The sequence below is a fragment of the Filicampus tigris genome, chromosome 6 (genome assembly GCF_054856515.1).
Source record: "Filicampus tigris isolate MCC_2025a chromosome 6, RoL_Ftig_1.0, whole genome shotgun sequence".
In the NCBI taxonomy this organism is placed as follows: Eukaryota; Metazoa; Chordata; class Actinopteri; order Syngnathiformes; family Syngnathidae; genus Filicampus; species Filicampus tigris.
In genome coordinates this window covers 19,035,191-19,049,284 of record NC_141222.1, presented here as the reverse complement: position 1 = coordinate 19,049,284, position 14,094 = coordinate 19,035,191, and the positions used below count along the sequence as shown (strand labels likewise).

Genomic DNA, 14,094 nt, shown 5'->3' with positions numbered 1-14,094 from the left:
AATCGTTGTCTAAAGGCAGATGAAGGGAAAATACAAAACATGGTTTGTTCAGAATAGCTTTTGTTCAATGACTTAGAAAACAATTTCAACCAAAAACTAAGAATGCAATGTCTTGTCATGCAAAGGGGGAAAACAATGCAAAAAAACAAAATTAAAACTGGCACAGTTTTTGCAATAGGTCTTCCAATATCCCTGTATAATGTATGCTGTTTTCACTTTAACGGTTCTATTAAACCAGTAGCAACATGCACATATTGTGGGACTGGATCCAAACATTTTTTTATCGATGCAATCAAAAAAAAAATCTTCTTATGTAGTTAACAGCTCGGGTCAGATTAGAGGAGAAATTAGTCAGGATTTTGATGGGCATCAGCTTGTTGATCCCTTTAGCCTAGATTCAAAACTGTGAAAAGCTCACCTAGACAAGGTGTGTCTCCTCCGCCATTGTCATGTGGCTTCCCTGCCAAAAAGCCATTAGGTTACGCAACAACAAGATCATGAAAGAGCAACATTCTTCAAATTTTAGCGCTGTTCCTTGCTTTCATGGCGGGAGTTACTTGCAGCTCTCAGATAGCTAAATGAGCTAATATGTAAGAACAGCTTTGAGGGTGGACTAAAAACCATATCATTTTTATATCACAATCATCATGAACAACAGTATCACGGTTATCATCATTATCAAGATATTGCTTAAAGCATTCCATTTTATTTTGAGTGCAAAATGTGAAAAAACAACAACAACTCAAGGTACTTTTACACGTTAGAAATGATAAACAGCAACAACCAAAAATAATTCATAATTTCCAAGACACCACAAAATTAATTTAAAATGACATAATCCTTCAGTGATAGTGCTCATGAGTCTCTGGATGGTCATTGAAAAGACTTTATTAAGTCAAAATACAATGTAAAATACACAGAGTCTTTATTTTGAAAGCAGATCTTTTATTTTGATGTGCAGGTGCGTGGGTAGTACATGCAAACAAGAGCAAGGACTTGTGCCTGCGTAGGAAGAAGCCAACATCATAAAATGAAAATGTGGTCCTGCTGGGCTACATATTTTGGTCTGAATAGGCAACAAAGTAATGACAAAAACCTGACCATCAGGTCGCACCTGCAAATCTTCCAATGGACACAGACAGAACTCGCCAATTCAACACTCAGCATCTATTACAGATGTTTGTTTTGCTGAGTTTAATTTTGATGAAAGTGTGAAAAGTCACCAACTCTTATACTATGATATATTTTAAGATTGAGTAATAGATGCATTGTTGCGTCATCTCTTGCCTTGCGCTGTGTCTTCCTGGATTGCGACACTTACGTAAATGGATGATGGGGAAATCAGATTAAAGAAACCCAACTGTAATGTTCTATCACTCAATCACACATCATGGCACAATTGTACTTTAACTGAAGAATAAACTCCAAGTGGTGTCATGCAGTGACTGATATAGTTAGTCAGATTTCTCAATTCTTGTGATATTTAAAGTTTTATTTGGATATCGCGCATGCATATGTTGTTTAATTAATTGTAATTCGGGGTTAGAGAGCAGATTGCAAAAAAACCCCACCATAGATTTGACTGACACCAAAAAAACAGTCCTTCCTCTCGTATTGAGCATATTACGCGCAGCGACTGAAATAGCCAAGTTGCACATTCAGTTGCAGCTCCAATGTCAAATGACCTGAAAGTCATGCAATTTCAATTTCAAGGTTTGTTGAACGAATATGCCTTCAAAAAAATCGCACCATACTTGAATTTTGATTTTATTACCAAAAGAAATTGACTTTCTTCGACTTTGCTTTTGCTTTACAATTGGGAAAAGTTACAAAACTTGAAAGACAACCTGCCTCAAAGAACAAATTGTGTTCAACTTTGGAGGTTCCTTGTGTTACCTTTTTATAAAAAAATATACTTTATTGAATGTTACTGTTCATTACTACTGTTTATAACACCCAAAGCACAAACATTTGTGATTCATGGTATCCTACTTTTTTGACTGCGACTTTCCGATGTTTAGATGGCCACACTGTTCTCTACGTTCTTTGGATCCAAGTAAGTGTAAGGGATTTCCAGACCGACATTTCTGTTGTTGATCATAATGGACAAATTGTCAAGCTCGGCTTTAAAATCCATTTGCAACCGGCGGGGAGTCTCTTCGGTGTAATGGTCCTCTGGGTAGTGTCCGAGGGGAACCTGAAGACAGACACAAAGAATATACGTGGATATATAACAGTTCCGTTATCAACCAGTTATCTTCTTATTCTGATACTGGAGTGTTTTACCAAGCAATCCTCATTAGGCTCTTTAGGCTTGGAAAAAACATGACTGTGTCTCTGGTAGTGTTCTGAGTCGGTTTCTACAGGACTATGGGGCCTGCCATAAATAGACCGCCCGCCCAGTCCTGTACAGAATTATATTCTGTTCTTTATTCTATAAAGATAATGACCATAACCGGTGGAGTAGTTCACTTAGCAGATTCTTGACTTGTCCCTTTACAACTGCACCAGTTGCACCAGTTGTGCACCAGTTGTAAAGGGACAAGTCTTTGGTATCCCCACGGCCCAGACCTGGGTCACCGTAACAAGAAGTGTCTGCCTTTCCCCGATATTATTTTTGTCATGTTAAGTTTGGTGTACTTACAAAGTCTGAGGACTGCCTGCTGAGCAGCCAGACTGTGGCCATTCCCTGAGCGGTCACATTGATAGGGGGCAACGTCTCTAGCATTGTGGCCTCGCTTGTTGTTCCCTTTTCAGTCGGTGGGGGACGCTGCAAGGTCGTGGGGGTGTTGGGCATCCAGCAACCATAGTCGTACTGCAATGGCGGTTTACAATAAGACCAGAAGTACTACAAAGGAACGCAGTCTTTTTTTTAACACAGCAATTCACCTGTCCGCTGTTTACAGCTGAGTGTTGGCATGAGCTAGTGAACATCACCATGGTGGCAAACTTGATCAGCTCAGGCACAGTGGTGAAACTCTGAGGGATTCCTGGGAAGGAAAATGAGAAAATGAGAAAAGTGTATTACTGTGAGAAGCTTGAGCTACTGGGTGGCTGCTGGTGATTTACATGTGAACTCACGTAGCAACCTGCAGCATCATTCTCTAAAGATCACCTGTTTGTGACTGGGAAAGGAATCCATATTCAAAAATGTCCCCGACCCAAGTCTGCAGTTCAGAGTCTCGCTGGACCTCGTCGTCACTGTTGTAGTAGTACTGTATCACTCCCTGCACGAATCTTTTGAGAGACAACTTGTATCATTACACATCCATTCTGCTTCATTGATACTTAGAGACTCTATAATAAAGGGCAGGGGTCTTCAATCCTATTCCTCGAGGTCATCTGTCTTGCCTGTTTTCCATCTCTCCCTGCTGCAACACATCCGATCAAATAATAAGCAAGGTCTGCAGAAGCTGGATAACGATCCTGATCATTTGAATCAGGTGTGTTGCAGCAGGGAGAGATGGAAAAAAGGTAGGACAGCCGACCTCGAGGAACAGGATTGAAGAACCCTGATATAGGGTAACCATGTTTATTTAATTTCATAATTTTTTAAGAGAACCCATTCCAGGATTGGGGCTTTGTACTTTCTTTGTCACAGTCTAGTGGGCTGTCTTTCTTCTTTTCTAGTCCAACCCAACCAGGCGAGACAGACAGTTGCCCCACATTGGGGCTTGGATGTGTTTGCGGTTTCTTTTCAAGAAAATTGGGAGTTTGTCCTTGCCTCCGTCGCTTAGTGCTTGCTCATGTGGCGTTCAGTTGGGACTGAGTTACTCTTTTAATAAGTGGGGGGTGGAGTCTTTGACCTGCTCCATGTGTAAAGTGCCCTAAGACAACTCATGTTGTGATTTGGCACGATATAAATAAAGTTGAATTGAATAGAATAGTGCACAGACTGTACCTCTGCCAATGCAGGATTATTACAAAAAGTAATGTGTTGGAGTGCCCATGTGTTTGATAGTTAGCAGAGTACTTCCTGGTTCATGGGGGATGACAAATACATGGGCGGTGCCATATGAATCTTGGGATTGTTGGACAGCCTTCTTGGTGTCATAGTGACATCAAAGGTGAAACTAAATTCCCATATCAGCACATACAACTAGATCCTCCAGAAAATTTGATTTGTCCTAAACATCACCCCACTACAACGATTCATAGAGATTGGTGTTGCAATAATTTGTCAGGCAAAAAGTCATACTTGAACATGATGTCCCACAGTTGGAGTGCATCATCCCTGTAGTAGAAGTTTGGCACGTCCTGCAAGTCACGATCGGCAATGTCGTCGGGGATGCAAAGGGACCTGTAAGTGATCGAGGACAGCGATCTTGCCACGATCTTCGTCAAAGCCTCGCCACCAGAAGCTGTAAACTGAGGAACAGTCCAGTACATGGCGTAAGCAGAGCATTTTAAATGTCATGTTGAAAACAAAGTTTGACTTTTACCACAGTGAAGACACCAGTGGGTCCTATGAGCCGATCCCGAGCTAATTCATTGATCTGCAGAGTGTATCGAGTGTGGGGCACGAGGAGCTAAAGGGATAGAAGGAAGGACCATGAAAAAAAATCTTAAGACAACAAAAGTCTTGAATAAAAACACTCGGTCGAAACCAAATTGGGAAAGCTCCAGTTACCTTGTACAGGGGATGCACCATTGGCAGATTATGCAGCAGTGACACAGTAAAAACCTCTGCCAGCAGGTGAGTGCGGAGCAAGTGCGCATTGAGCTGGTGCTCTGAGAAATCGGCACTTCTCACAAAAATCTTAGCTGTGAGCCAGTCATATGGAGAGTCAGTTGGGAGAAAGATGGGGTTGTCCTCAGCCGGAGTCTGCTTCAGCTGCGGGAGTGGGAGGAGATTTAGTGAAATTAAGGATGGACGGATGGCATGTTGTTGTTGGAGGCCCACAGATCGAGGTGTTGATTCTTATTCCAGCTGCAAACTGCAGACATTAAAAGTCACAGTTTTGATAAAGCATCATAAATTATATCCTTTCCAAATTGCAGAGATGATATGTTCGCGGAACCAAGCTGGAAACCTAGCCTTTTCAGCCTTACTGAAAAATTGTGACCCAGAGATACTTTGGGAGCCCAGAAGGCTCACTATACTTGGTAGTCTGCCTGACGTTCCCCTTTACTTCTGGTGTCACCATGAGGGTTTGAGGATTGCTTCAACCATCTTGAGGCAACATCTCTAATTGGCAGCCTTGGCAAATGGAGAGACGAAATAGAATGTGGCTTATTCACACTCCATATCACCCACCTACAAGTGGACCTGTGACTTCATTGACTGAGAGACTCTGCCAAACATTCCTACTACACTTTCGCATGATTTGCTTGAGCGTGCCAGGTCTGATCAACAGGTGGTGCTCAGTGGAGAGCTAAGCCCCTCTCTTTACTTGAGGGTCCACGACAATCAGTCAAAGATTTGATTATATAATTACAAAGCTAATCACTGACCTGTGGCTGGAGGTCCAGTGTCATGTGCACTTTTGAGGGAGTCTATGTCCCAGCATGTTGTTACTAAGTAGATCAGATGTCTAGTTCCATACCACTGTTTAGGTTCATGTCAAAGAGTCCCCAGAAGGGATACTCTCCAGCGTTTGTTCACTTGAAGCACACTTTTTTTGAGTGTATGTATGATTCCAACAGTGAGCCACCATGCACCTCTCAAGGAGTTCCAGAGACTAAGCAATAAATACGGATAAGCCCAACTACTAATACTGTAGAAAATCTCTACATCACCCACAAACCCAATCTTATGGAACATTCACAATTGAAAATATTTTTCCTGCACATTGGATTAAGATAATGTCACCTGAATGGCGATAGGCATCAGCTTGCCGTCGGGTCTTTTGTGAAGCAAGACAAGAGGAGCCATCAAGTACTGCTGCACCCCTTGTATGGTGTTTGCTGGCATTCCGTCCAGGTTCTTGTAGTCACACAGGTATATGTTGCCTTGCTGTTTGAGGGCAAATACATATTGTATAGTGCAATGCCGAATTTTTGTATTCTTGACAAAATGGCTCGATATATTCAAATCTTTAGTAAAAAACTGTTGTGAGGAGAATGCGAAACAAACTGTTACCATCAACTCATTCGACAAGTTTGAGCCATCGGGAATGATGACCATGTCATCAGTCACAGGAAAATTCTTGGGTAGAGTTTTGCAACGTTGAATCAAGGTGGGATTGACTCCATTTAGGAACTGGTATGCAAACAACCAGTCCTCCGTCCAGTGTTTCTGGATATAATCTGATAATAGAAATAAACTTTTACAGCACAAATGTTGTAAGACAAACATTCATTGGTCAAAAATAATGACAATACAAAATGTAATAATATTCTTTGAAATACTCATCCTGTTACTTTGCTGGTATCAATGTATAATTTTATTTTATATGAACTCCTAGAAACACTTGACAAACAACACTTAAACAAGCACTTGATGAGGATGGAAAAGCCATTAGGCCTCGGCACCTGATATGGGTGTGTCTTTGTGATAGAACACATCATTGATTTTGTCAAGATTTTGCCAATTTTCCTGGTTGTCAACCAACCCTTTCAGTTGAAGTTCAGCCAACCTGGGAAATAAAACAAGTATAGAATTTTTCATGTCGAATAATAGCGATGTTGAGTGAAAGAAGGTAATGTGAGCATTGAAGGCTTTGATCCCATCACGCTGTAAGGTTTAGAGGTTCTCTTACCCTGTAGCAGCTGTGAATGCAAACTCTGTAGCCTTGGTGAACGAGAACTGGACCTTATCTGGCAGTGTCAAAGGGCCATCTGCCTTAATGGTGTAAGGCACACCGGGGGAATACAAATCCCAGCTATTGGGAGAATTAAAGGTTAATGTAGCCACATACAGAATGCTTTCAATATAAGAAAGCAACTATTAAGTGGCCACATTGGATACTCACTTATAGTCTACCCTTAGCTGGCTCAGCTCCCGCTGCCTCGCGTACTGACCAAGAGAGTTGCTCTCATCAAAGATTCTCAGAGCTTTCAGTGAGGAACCACACACATATCGCATGAGGATTATTTGTATGTATCAAATACACAATGGCAGAAAAGCACACAAATGAGCCCACCTTTGCCCTCTCTGAAGCGATGAGTCTCCCGGTCGTTGATCCAGCAGTGGATGGGAAAAGTGTAGATGTCTTGCTCGGGTGATTTAATTTCCACCTTGTCAGCGAACCAAGCGTCGTTGGGCAAAATCCATAACTGTCGTTTGTCTAGTTCTATGAGAACCAGCTGTCCAAGGGAGTTTGGGCATGAAACAGTGTAAGTTGACACCTAGAAAAATGACAGGAAAGACAGGTCTCTTGAAATATTGAATGCACAATTACATTACATTTTTGGGACACTTGTTAATCTCTCTTAGTTTAATTTCAGATGAGCTTTTGTAGATGTGTCCAGATCTGTCTGCAGGGTATAGAAACTGGAGTCTGCACAAAAGCACCATGAAGCTCGGGGTCCTCTGATTGCACTTGTAACCAAAGCAGTGGGTGTGGTATCAAGGTCCAGGTGTGTCATTGCAAGAGCTGGGACAACAGTAAAGAGAGGCCTTTCCAAAGAGTCAGTGGGGGTGACTTGTGAGATATGACAAATGTTGGCAGCAATAGTTTGCAGCCATTCCAGCTGGAGCAGTCATGAGACCCACTTCTCTCCTGCGTTTGCCGCAGTTTACGACAATATCAGCATTACCCAGATAGCAAAAGATGTTAAATCAATGTTGAATTAGGGTTAAGAAGGTTGATTTTTGGTTTTAGTTGAAGCCTGATGTTTAATCAATGTTGGGTCAACAATATTTTGTCAGCATTGAAGTTTGTGACTCAAAGATGCTGTTGAATCTGCATTGTATTTTGCTTGAATTAAAACATTTGAAAGGTCAATGTTTAATGTTGAATCTCCGTCATCTACGTTTGCCCTTCTCTATTTGGCTATCTACTTGGCAAGGGGGCATATTCTGAAGGGGACAGGCCTTTTTCAACCGCAAATAGTGTGTGTACTTGTCTCTCTCACACTCTCGCTCTCCATTATGTATGTATTTATTTATATATATATATATATATATATTTTTTTTTTTTTTTAAACCACTTTTTACTGACTGATTTTTTTTTTTTGTTGCCCTGAGAACACTGGTGTTGGTCCTGATTCATGAAACGTTTTCATTTCTTAGGCATTTTCGCACAGTATTTTGATCTCTTCTGATACATTTTTGAATATTAAATATGTTTTCTGTCATAGGTTTTTCATAGATTTGGGTAAGGGAAAAGCTAACATTTTGTAGGGGACTAAGCTAATGTTTTTGTTCCAGTGGGGTGGCATGGCTCAGTGGTAGAGTGGTCGTTTCCCAACCCGGAGGTTGTGGATTTGATCCCCGGCCATGGTGACCATGTCAAAGTATCCTTGAGCAAGATACTGAACCCCTAGTTGCTCCTGATGCTGCGTCATCAGTAAGTAGATGAGGTACAGTGTAAAGCGCTTTGAGTACCCAAGGTAGAAGTGACATATATAAGTGACAGCCCATTTACAGTATTTTAATTCCCATTTAGATGATGGTTGAATCAACGTTGATGTTGTGTGATTTATGGTTGAAAAGCAAACGTTGACCCACCATTTTATCAACCTTGCGCTTTCTGTATAATTTCTACTTTAGGTTTCAACGTAGATTCAACACTTAAGCCGAACCATATTTCAACATTGATTCACCCATATTTTGCTATCTGGATAGGCCAGGACACAGAGGGATTTGAGGTCTTCCTCAAGATGTGGGGCAGCCAGACATGCAGTAGGGAGGAGATGATGATTTCCTCATCATCTGTGCATTAATTACACACATTCGGTATGTAATTAAAGGCTTAAAGGGGACATACAATGTATTGTTAAAGTTCTTTGTATGCCGGTAGTTAAGTCGCTGGAGTGCCTGCCTACCCATCAGTTTGAAATGCTGGAGTGGGATATGGTTTATTTACCAATGGTTGTTTCACCCAAGTGCCATTTAATTGCAGTTTGTGCGCTGAGGGGTGGCGAAGCAGTCACTGTTTTTTAGACAAGGCAGCCACCACTAGCTCGGCCTCTAATTGTCATAAAATCTGTACTCTCCACTGGCCTAGCAGTATGTGGGGTGATGAGGACCATCCTCTGAAATGGGCTGAACGTGCTGTAATTCTTGAGTCTCTGACAATTTGAGGAAAGCAAGTTATTAGTCACACCGGCAAACTGTTTTAAATTGTGATTTTTTTTTTTTCCTTTTAAAGAAGATTGATTAAAAGAAGATTGATTCAAACAAATCACAGTGAAAAAAATGTTCCCAATCGTTATTTCACAAATATAATAAACAATCTCTGAATATATGTATACATATATACACACATACGCAAATATAAACTATGCAAATCCATGAACAAAAAAAAAAGGGTCTCCTATTAAAGTATTAACCAGATCCAATACAATGTTAGGAACATACAGGAGACACATTATGACAATGCAAAGTCCACTTAAGATTTTCCCCCCCTTTCCCCCCTTCAGTTTTTTCCCTTTCAAAGATTCTGAAAACAAACAAAACAGACTAGCAGAATCCTACCCTCCCACCTACAAACACGCACTCGCTCTCTCTCACACGCACACACACCTAGACACACATACAGACATATTCCCGCTGTGCCCTTCAACATGGGCTATATAAGAAAAAAAAAGATGAAAAAAACAGGAAAGAGAGAAAAACAAGCATACTTGGTTTACACATGTGCATAAAAGAAGAGGCAAATATCAGTTGCCATCCCATAAGGTATTTTATTTGTTTCACATTTTGAAGTACACTAATCCCTGGTGTAAATGCAAATCATTGCTTATCAATATTATAGAGCCATCTATAATATGATGAATCAAACTTACGAGTTTTGTACCTACTATAGTATATTAAAATGTAAATGGTATCTGCAACCTGCATTTGTGCTGAACAAGGCAAACATAATTTGGATCAGCATCAGAAAGGTATTGCATCACATTTATAGGCGTCTTTAGGAGTATTTTACTCTACCAAACCTGGCTGAGCAATGGACAAAATTTCAATAAGCCTCGCAGAATGAACCAGAATAATACACATACTGCGATACCCGTATATCAACCGAAACAAAGCATGTGCTTTACAGTAATTAAATATAATGGATTGCATTACAAATGAATTATGCATGAACACAGCATGGTGCATGAAAATAGATAAAACGTTGTTCCAATATGTGTATCCATACTCCTTTTTTTTTTCTTTAACTTTGTACTCCCTTACCATACATATTTAATTAAAATATTTTATTTCAATAAAAAATATTATCGATAGGCTCCAGCCCGCCTGCGACTCTTGTGAGTATAAGCGGTATAGATAATGGATGGATGGATGGATAAAAATATTATATATGAAAATTTGACAAGTCACAGGAACAATGCTGCTTATTTGGCAAATGAGAGTTTACATACGTTTACTAAGCTAGCCACTGTAAAAAAATAATAAGTGAGACCCCAAAAAAATGTTTTTTTTAAATACGTTTCAAGAAATAAACAATAGACCCTGTACTTTTTCTTGTATTGACCAAAGCTAAAGCTAAATTTCACATAAGTTGTATTTACTTTACATTCTTACATTTGTGCAAATTATGTCTTGGAAAGATTGTTTGCCAACAAGTGCACTCCCAACAGATTTTTTGGGGAGAACTTTGAGTTTCCTTTCATAATAAATATTTTCTATGGTGAATTGTACGACAAAGTAATTCTTTTTTTCAAAAGTGAGTACACCTCTAATGGAAGTCTTAATTCTGGATGACACACCAAGTGCAATTTGGCTTCCAATTAATTAAAGCTACATTTGCATCCTTCAATTAAAACTGACAATAAATGTTTTGCAGTTGCACTGATGATTTAATGTTGCACTATGTATCAATCAGCTTTTAGCACTTCAAGTACAACTCACAGGAGCACACAAAAAAAGTCATTTACTTACTGATCCTTTATAGATGACCAAAGACTTCAGCCATGTGCGGCTACTCTCGCCATCCGTGCCCACCAGCTTGATGTGCACGCTGTTCAAGGTGGTGGCGTTAACTCGGTCGCCTGTGTAGACGTTCACCTCATAATCTACCATTGTTATTGCAGAATGACGAGGAATCCTAATAAGGGAAATGAGATTCTTCTTTCAACTTGAGACAACTGTCCAAAATAGCTTCTTATATACTACTGTATACTGCATATGGTTGTTAGTGGGAGGAACCTGTGGCAGATTTTCGTTAGGAATGTCAGATGTGTATGAGCAATGACCAGTTGGAGGTTGCAAAAGTTCATTTCTCAAGATAAGCACTTCCACATTGAAGTCTGATTTAAATGAACGTACAGTATACAGTAAGACCTAAAAGAATGAGGTGTATCTGTGTGTCTGTCTGATTAATTACGATATTTCTTTTTGCGCAGCTGTATGATTAAGTCAGATCCTTCTCAGCCATCTCAATCATACAGTAACAGTTTCACCATATTCATGACATCCAAGTCATATGGATGCTGTGGTGGTGGGGGTGACTCATCACACTTCATTGTTCATCATCATCATCATCATCATCATCATCATCACCATCTTCATCATTCCTGTTCGTCTTTCAGACCTGTTCAATCAAGAAATCACCTAAATAGAACCTTACCAACAAAATGAAGTCCACCAAAAGATGTCTGTGTTGCATTTTTTTAATGTATGAAAAGTGCTCTATAATTAAAAGTTGATTTGAGCTGAAGCTGCAACAAATTCCCATGATCCAAAGAAATCAAAGAACAGAGGAGAAATAAAGTAAATGACTGAATCTATCAGTCCGGAAAGGGTCACAAAGTCATTTCTAAACCTTTCGGACTCCAGTGAACCACAGTCAGAGCCATTTTCCACAAATGGAGAAATCATGGAACAGTGTCTACATCTAGGACTACAACAACAGGACTATGTCTAAAGGGCTGAAGGCCTCCCCCGTCTCAGGTCAGTGTTCACGACTGTGCAAAAAAAAAAATTGAGAAAATAATGCTGAAAAAATATATCTTTTTTTATATATTTTTTTCCAATTACCCAGTCATTTGCCACCTTGAGGAACTGTTTTTCATATTTACCTACCAGGTCCTGGTTTCTGTTTTCACAACAATCAGTGCAAAATGATTTGAAGTTCCACTCAGCATCAACAAAGTGTCCAGTCACCCCTAAATAACCGTGGTTGCGAGTTAAGGTCAAGTGATCTGCGGTAATAAAAATTTGTCCTAATCCCGCACCAAAGCATCAAGCTTGCTTTTCTTGTCACCGTCATACATTTGCTGATTTTAGTTATCAGTTTTAGTTTTAATTATGGTTCGTATAATGGGTCATTGGACGCTGTTTGGAACACCTCAATTAATCCCTTGTCTTCAACTATGTTGATTGGCCTGCAGTTCATCGCTATTCACTTGGCAGCAACATTCGTCAGCCTGTCAGTCGCAGACTTGCTCATGCGCGGGCTATTCTTGAGTTTAGTTTGGCGAAGAGCTTTGTAGTGGCTCGCTACATGAGCGTCTTCGTTGCTATCGTTAGCTGTGGCTTTTGTCGCGGCTGGTTGCGTTGCATTTATGTTGTATGCTTGAACTGCTTCTTATGGTATGCAAAGTCCTTCTTACAAAGAAGGCTTATCGTTCTGTCTTTATCAATAGTGCCGTCAGGGCATTTTTTAAAGTTACCAACAACTCTCATATGCTCCTCCAATTTCACGTCTTCTCTCTGCTCCTGAACTTGCCCGCCCACCTACAATAGGAGTCTATCAGGGTATGCCAAACACAATGACAGCCAATCAGTTTCCACTTCAGGGTGTGACACTGACCATTGTTTTTTTTACACCCATACAACTCAAGCGCAAGCCCCACGCATCAAAACCGATCTCATCATCATACAGAAACAGTCAAATTAGAGATTAAAAATTTGATTGATGTGATTAAAAAAAAATGAACACTTTAACTCTGACTGTAATTAATTCATCTCAATTATAGCACTAATTTGACAACCCTACTTTAATCGGTACAACTACACCACTATCTTCATGCACAGCATTTTTCTGAGGTTGGGTCCCGTCATTTTTATTGATGCGATCAAAAAATAACCCGGATATGTAGACAGTCTTTCCCAATTGGATATTGAAACTTGTGGGAAGTTCACCTTGATAAGGTGTGCGGTGAACCAGGAGGAAATAGAACAAAAAGATGATTGTCATAAGGCTTCCCTGCCAGGTCACGCAACAAAAACAGCATCGTTAAAGAGCAGCATGTCGCAACTTTGCAGCTGTTGTTGATTCTCTGCCAGAGTAGATACTTGCTGATCTGGTTTGGCAAGATTGATTACTGGTACTGTTTAGCAATCAAATGGTTTCATCCCTAATTCACACCCTTTAGGGCGGTTTGACCTGACAGTAGGTGCTATTCCTTCTTGGTGTGGGCTGTTTGGTCAGGTGAGAAAAAAAGTAATCAAACTTTGGCAAAGTGAAAAATATAAATAAACTATAACATCTGACCGTCAACTTAGTTAACAGAGAGTACAAAAATTATTTGGACAAAGAACCAAAGAAACAAATGCTGCTTTCTTCTTAAACTCATTCGGGTTAGACAAAGCAAACTAAGTTAGAAGGCAACCAAACTGCTGCAGCAAACTACAGTTTAAAGGCAGTGTTTTGCACTCAAGTGACTGCGTTGGAGCTCATTAGATTGCAGTGACTGTTGAGTGTATAATCACTTCTGTCAGATCAGTAGGATGAGTTTGGCAGCGATAGAGTGCGTGTTTTGGGTGCGGCCTGTTGTCGTGCTTGGGAAGAAGACAACATCTTAAATTGAAAAAGCGCTTTTGCTTGGCTGCATATCTTTTCTTTTTTTTTTTCTTTTTTTTAAAAGGCAATCCAGTGCAACAATGACAAAAACCTAACACGTGGTCAACTTCAAGGCTTTCATAGCCCACGGACAGAAATGACCTCTTTAACACTCCACATCCATTGCCGAGTTTCAGTTTAAATTAGAAGAGAACACGACTACCACGTCAACGACTCTAGACTGTGATACATTTTA

At 40.2% G+C, this 14,094-nt stretch overlaps 1 protein-coding gene across 1 annotated transcript; it reads right to left on the bottom strand.

Annotated features, from left to right (window-relative positions):
- Positions 1–870: 870 nt before the first annotated feature.
- Positions 871–11,161, bottom strand: LOC147146092 (arachidonate 12-lipoxygenase, 12R-type-like). Its single transcript, XM_086033409.1, has 14 exons — positions 10,994–11,161; positions 7,086–7,290; positions 6,915–6,996; positions 6,702–6,824; positions 6,475–6,578; positions 6,083–6,249; positions 5,813–5,956; positions 4,631–4,834; positions 4,443–4,529; positions 4,199–4,368; positions 3,116–3,237; positions 2,890–2,990; positions 2,645–2,815; positions 871–2,197 (listed from the first exon to the last, which is right to left on the bottom strand). The coding sequence occupies exons 1-14, from the start codon at positions 11,132–11,134 to the stop codon at positions 2,018–2,020; spliced, it is 2,001 nt and encodes a 666-aa protein (XP_085889535.1). The 5' UTR covers positions 11,135–11,161; the 3' UTR covers positions 871–2,017.
- Positions 11,162–14,094: the final 2,933 nt, after the last annotated feature.

Coding starts and splice junctions, on each gene's coding strand:
- LOC147146092 (XM_086033409.1), bottom strand. CDS start 11,134: ATGGTAGATTATGAGGTGAACGTCTACACAGGCGACCGAGTTAACGCC. Junction 7,291..10,993: donor TGGTCATCTATAAAGGATCA/GTAAGTAAATGA, acceptor TCATTTTTCTAG/GTGTCAACTTACACTGTTTC. Junction 4,835..5,812: donor TGATGCCTATCGCCATTCAG/GTGACATTATCT, acceptor CCACTCCCGCAG/CTGAAGCAGACTCCGGCTGA.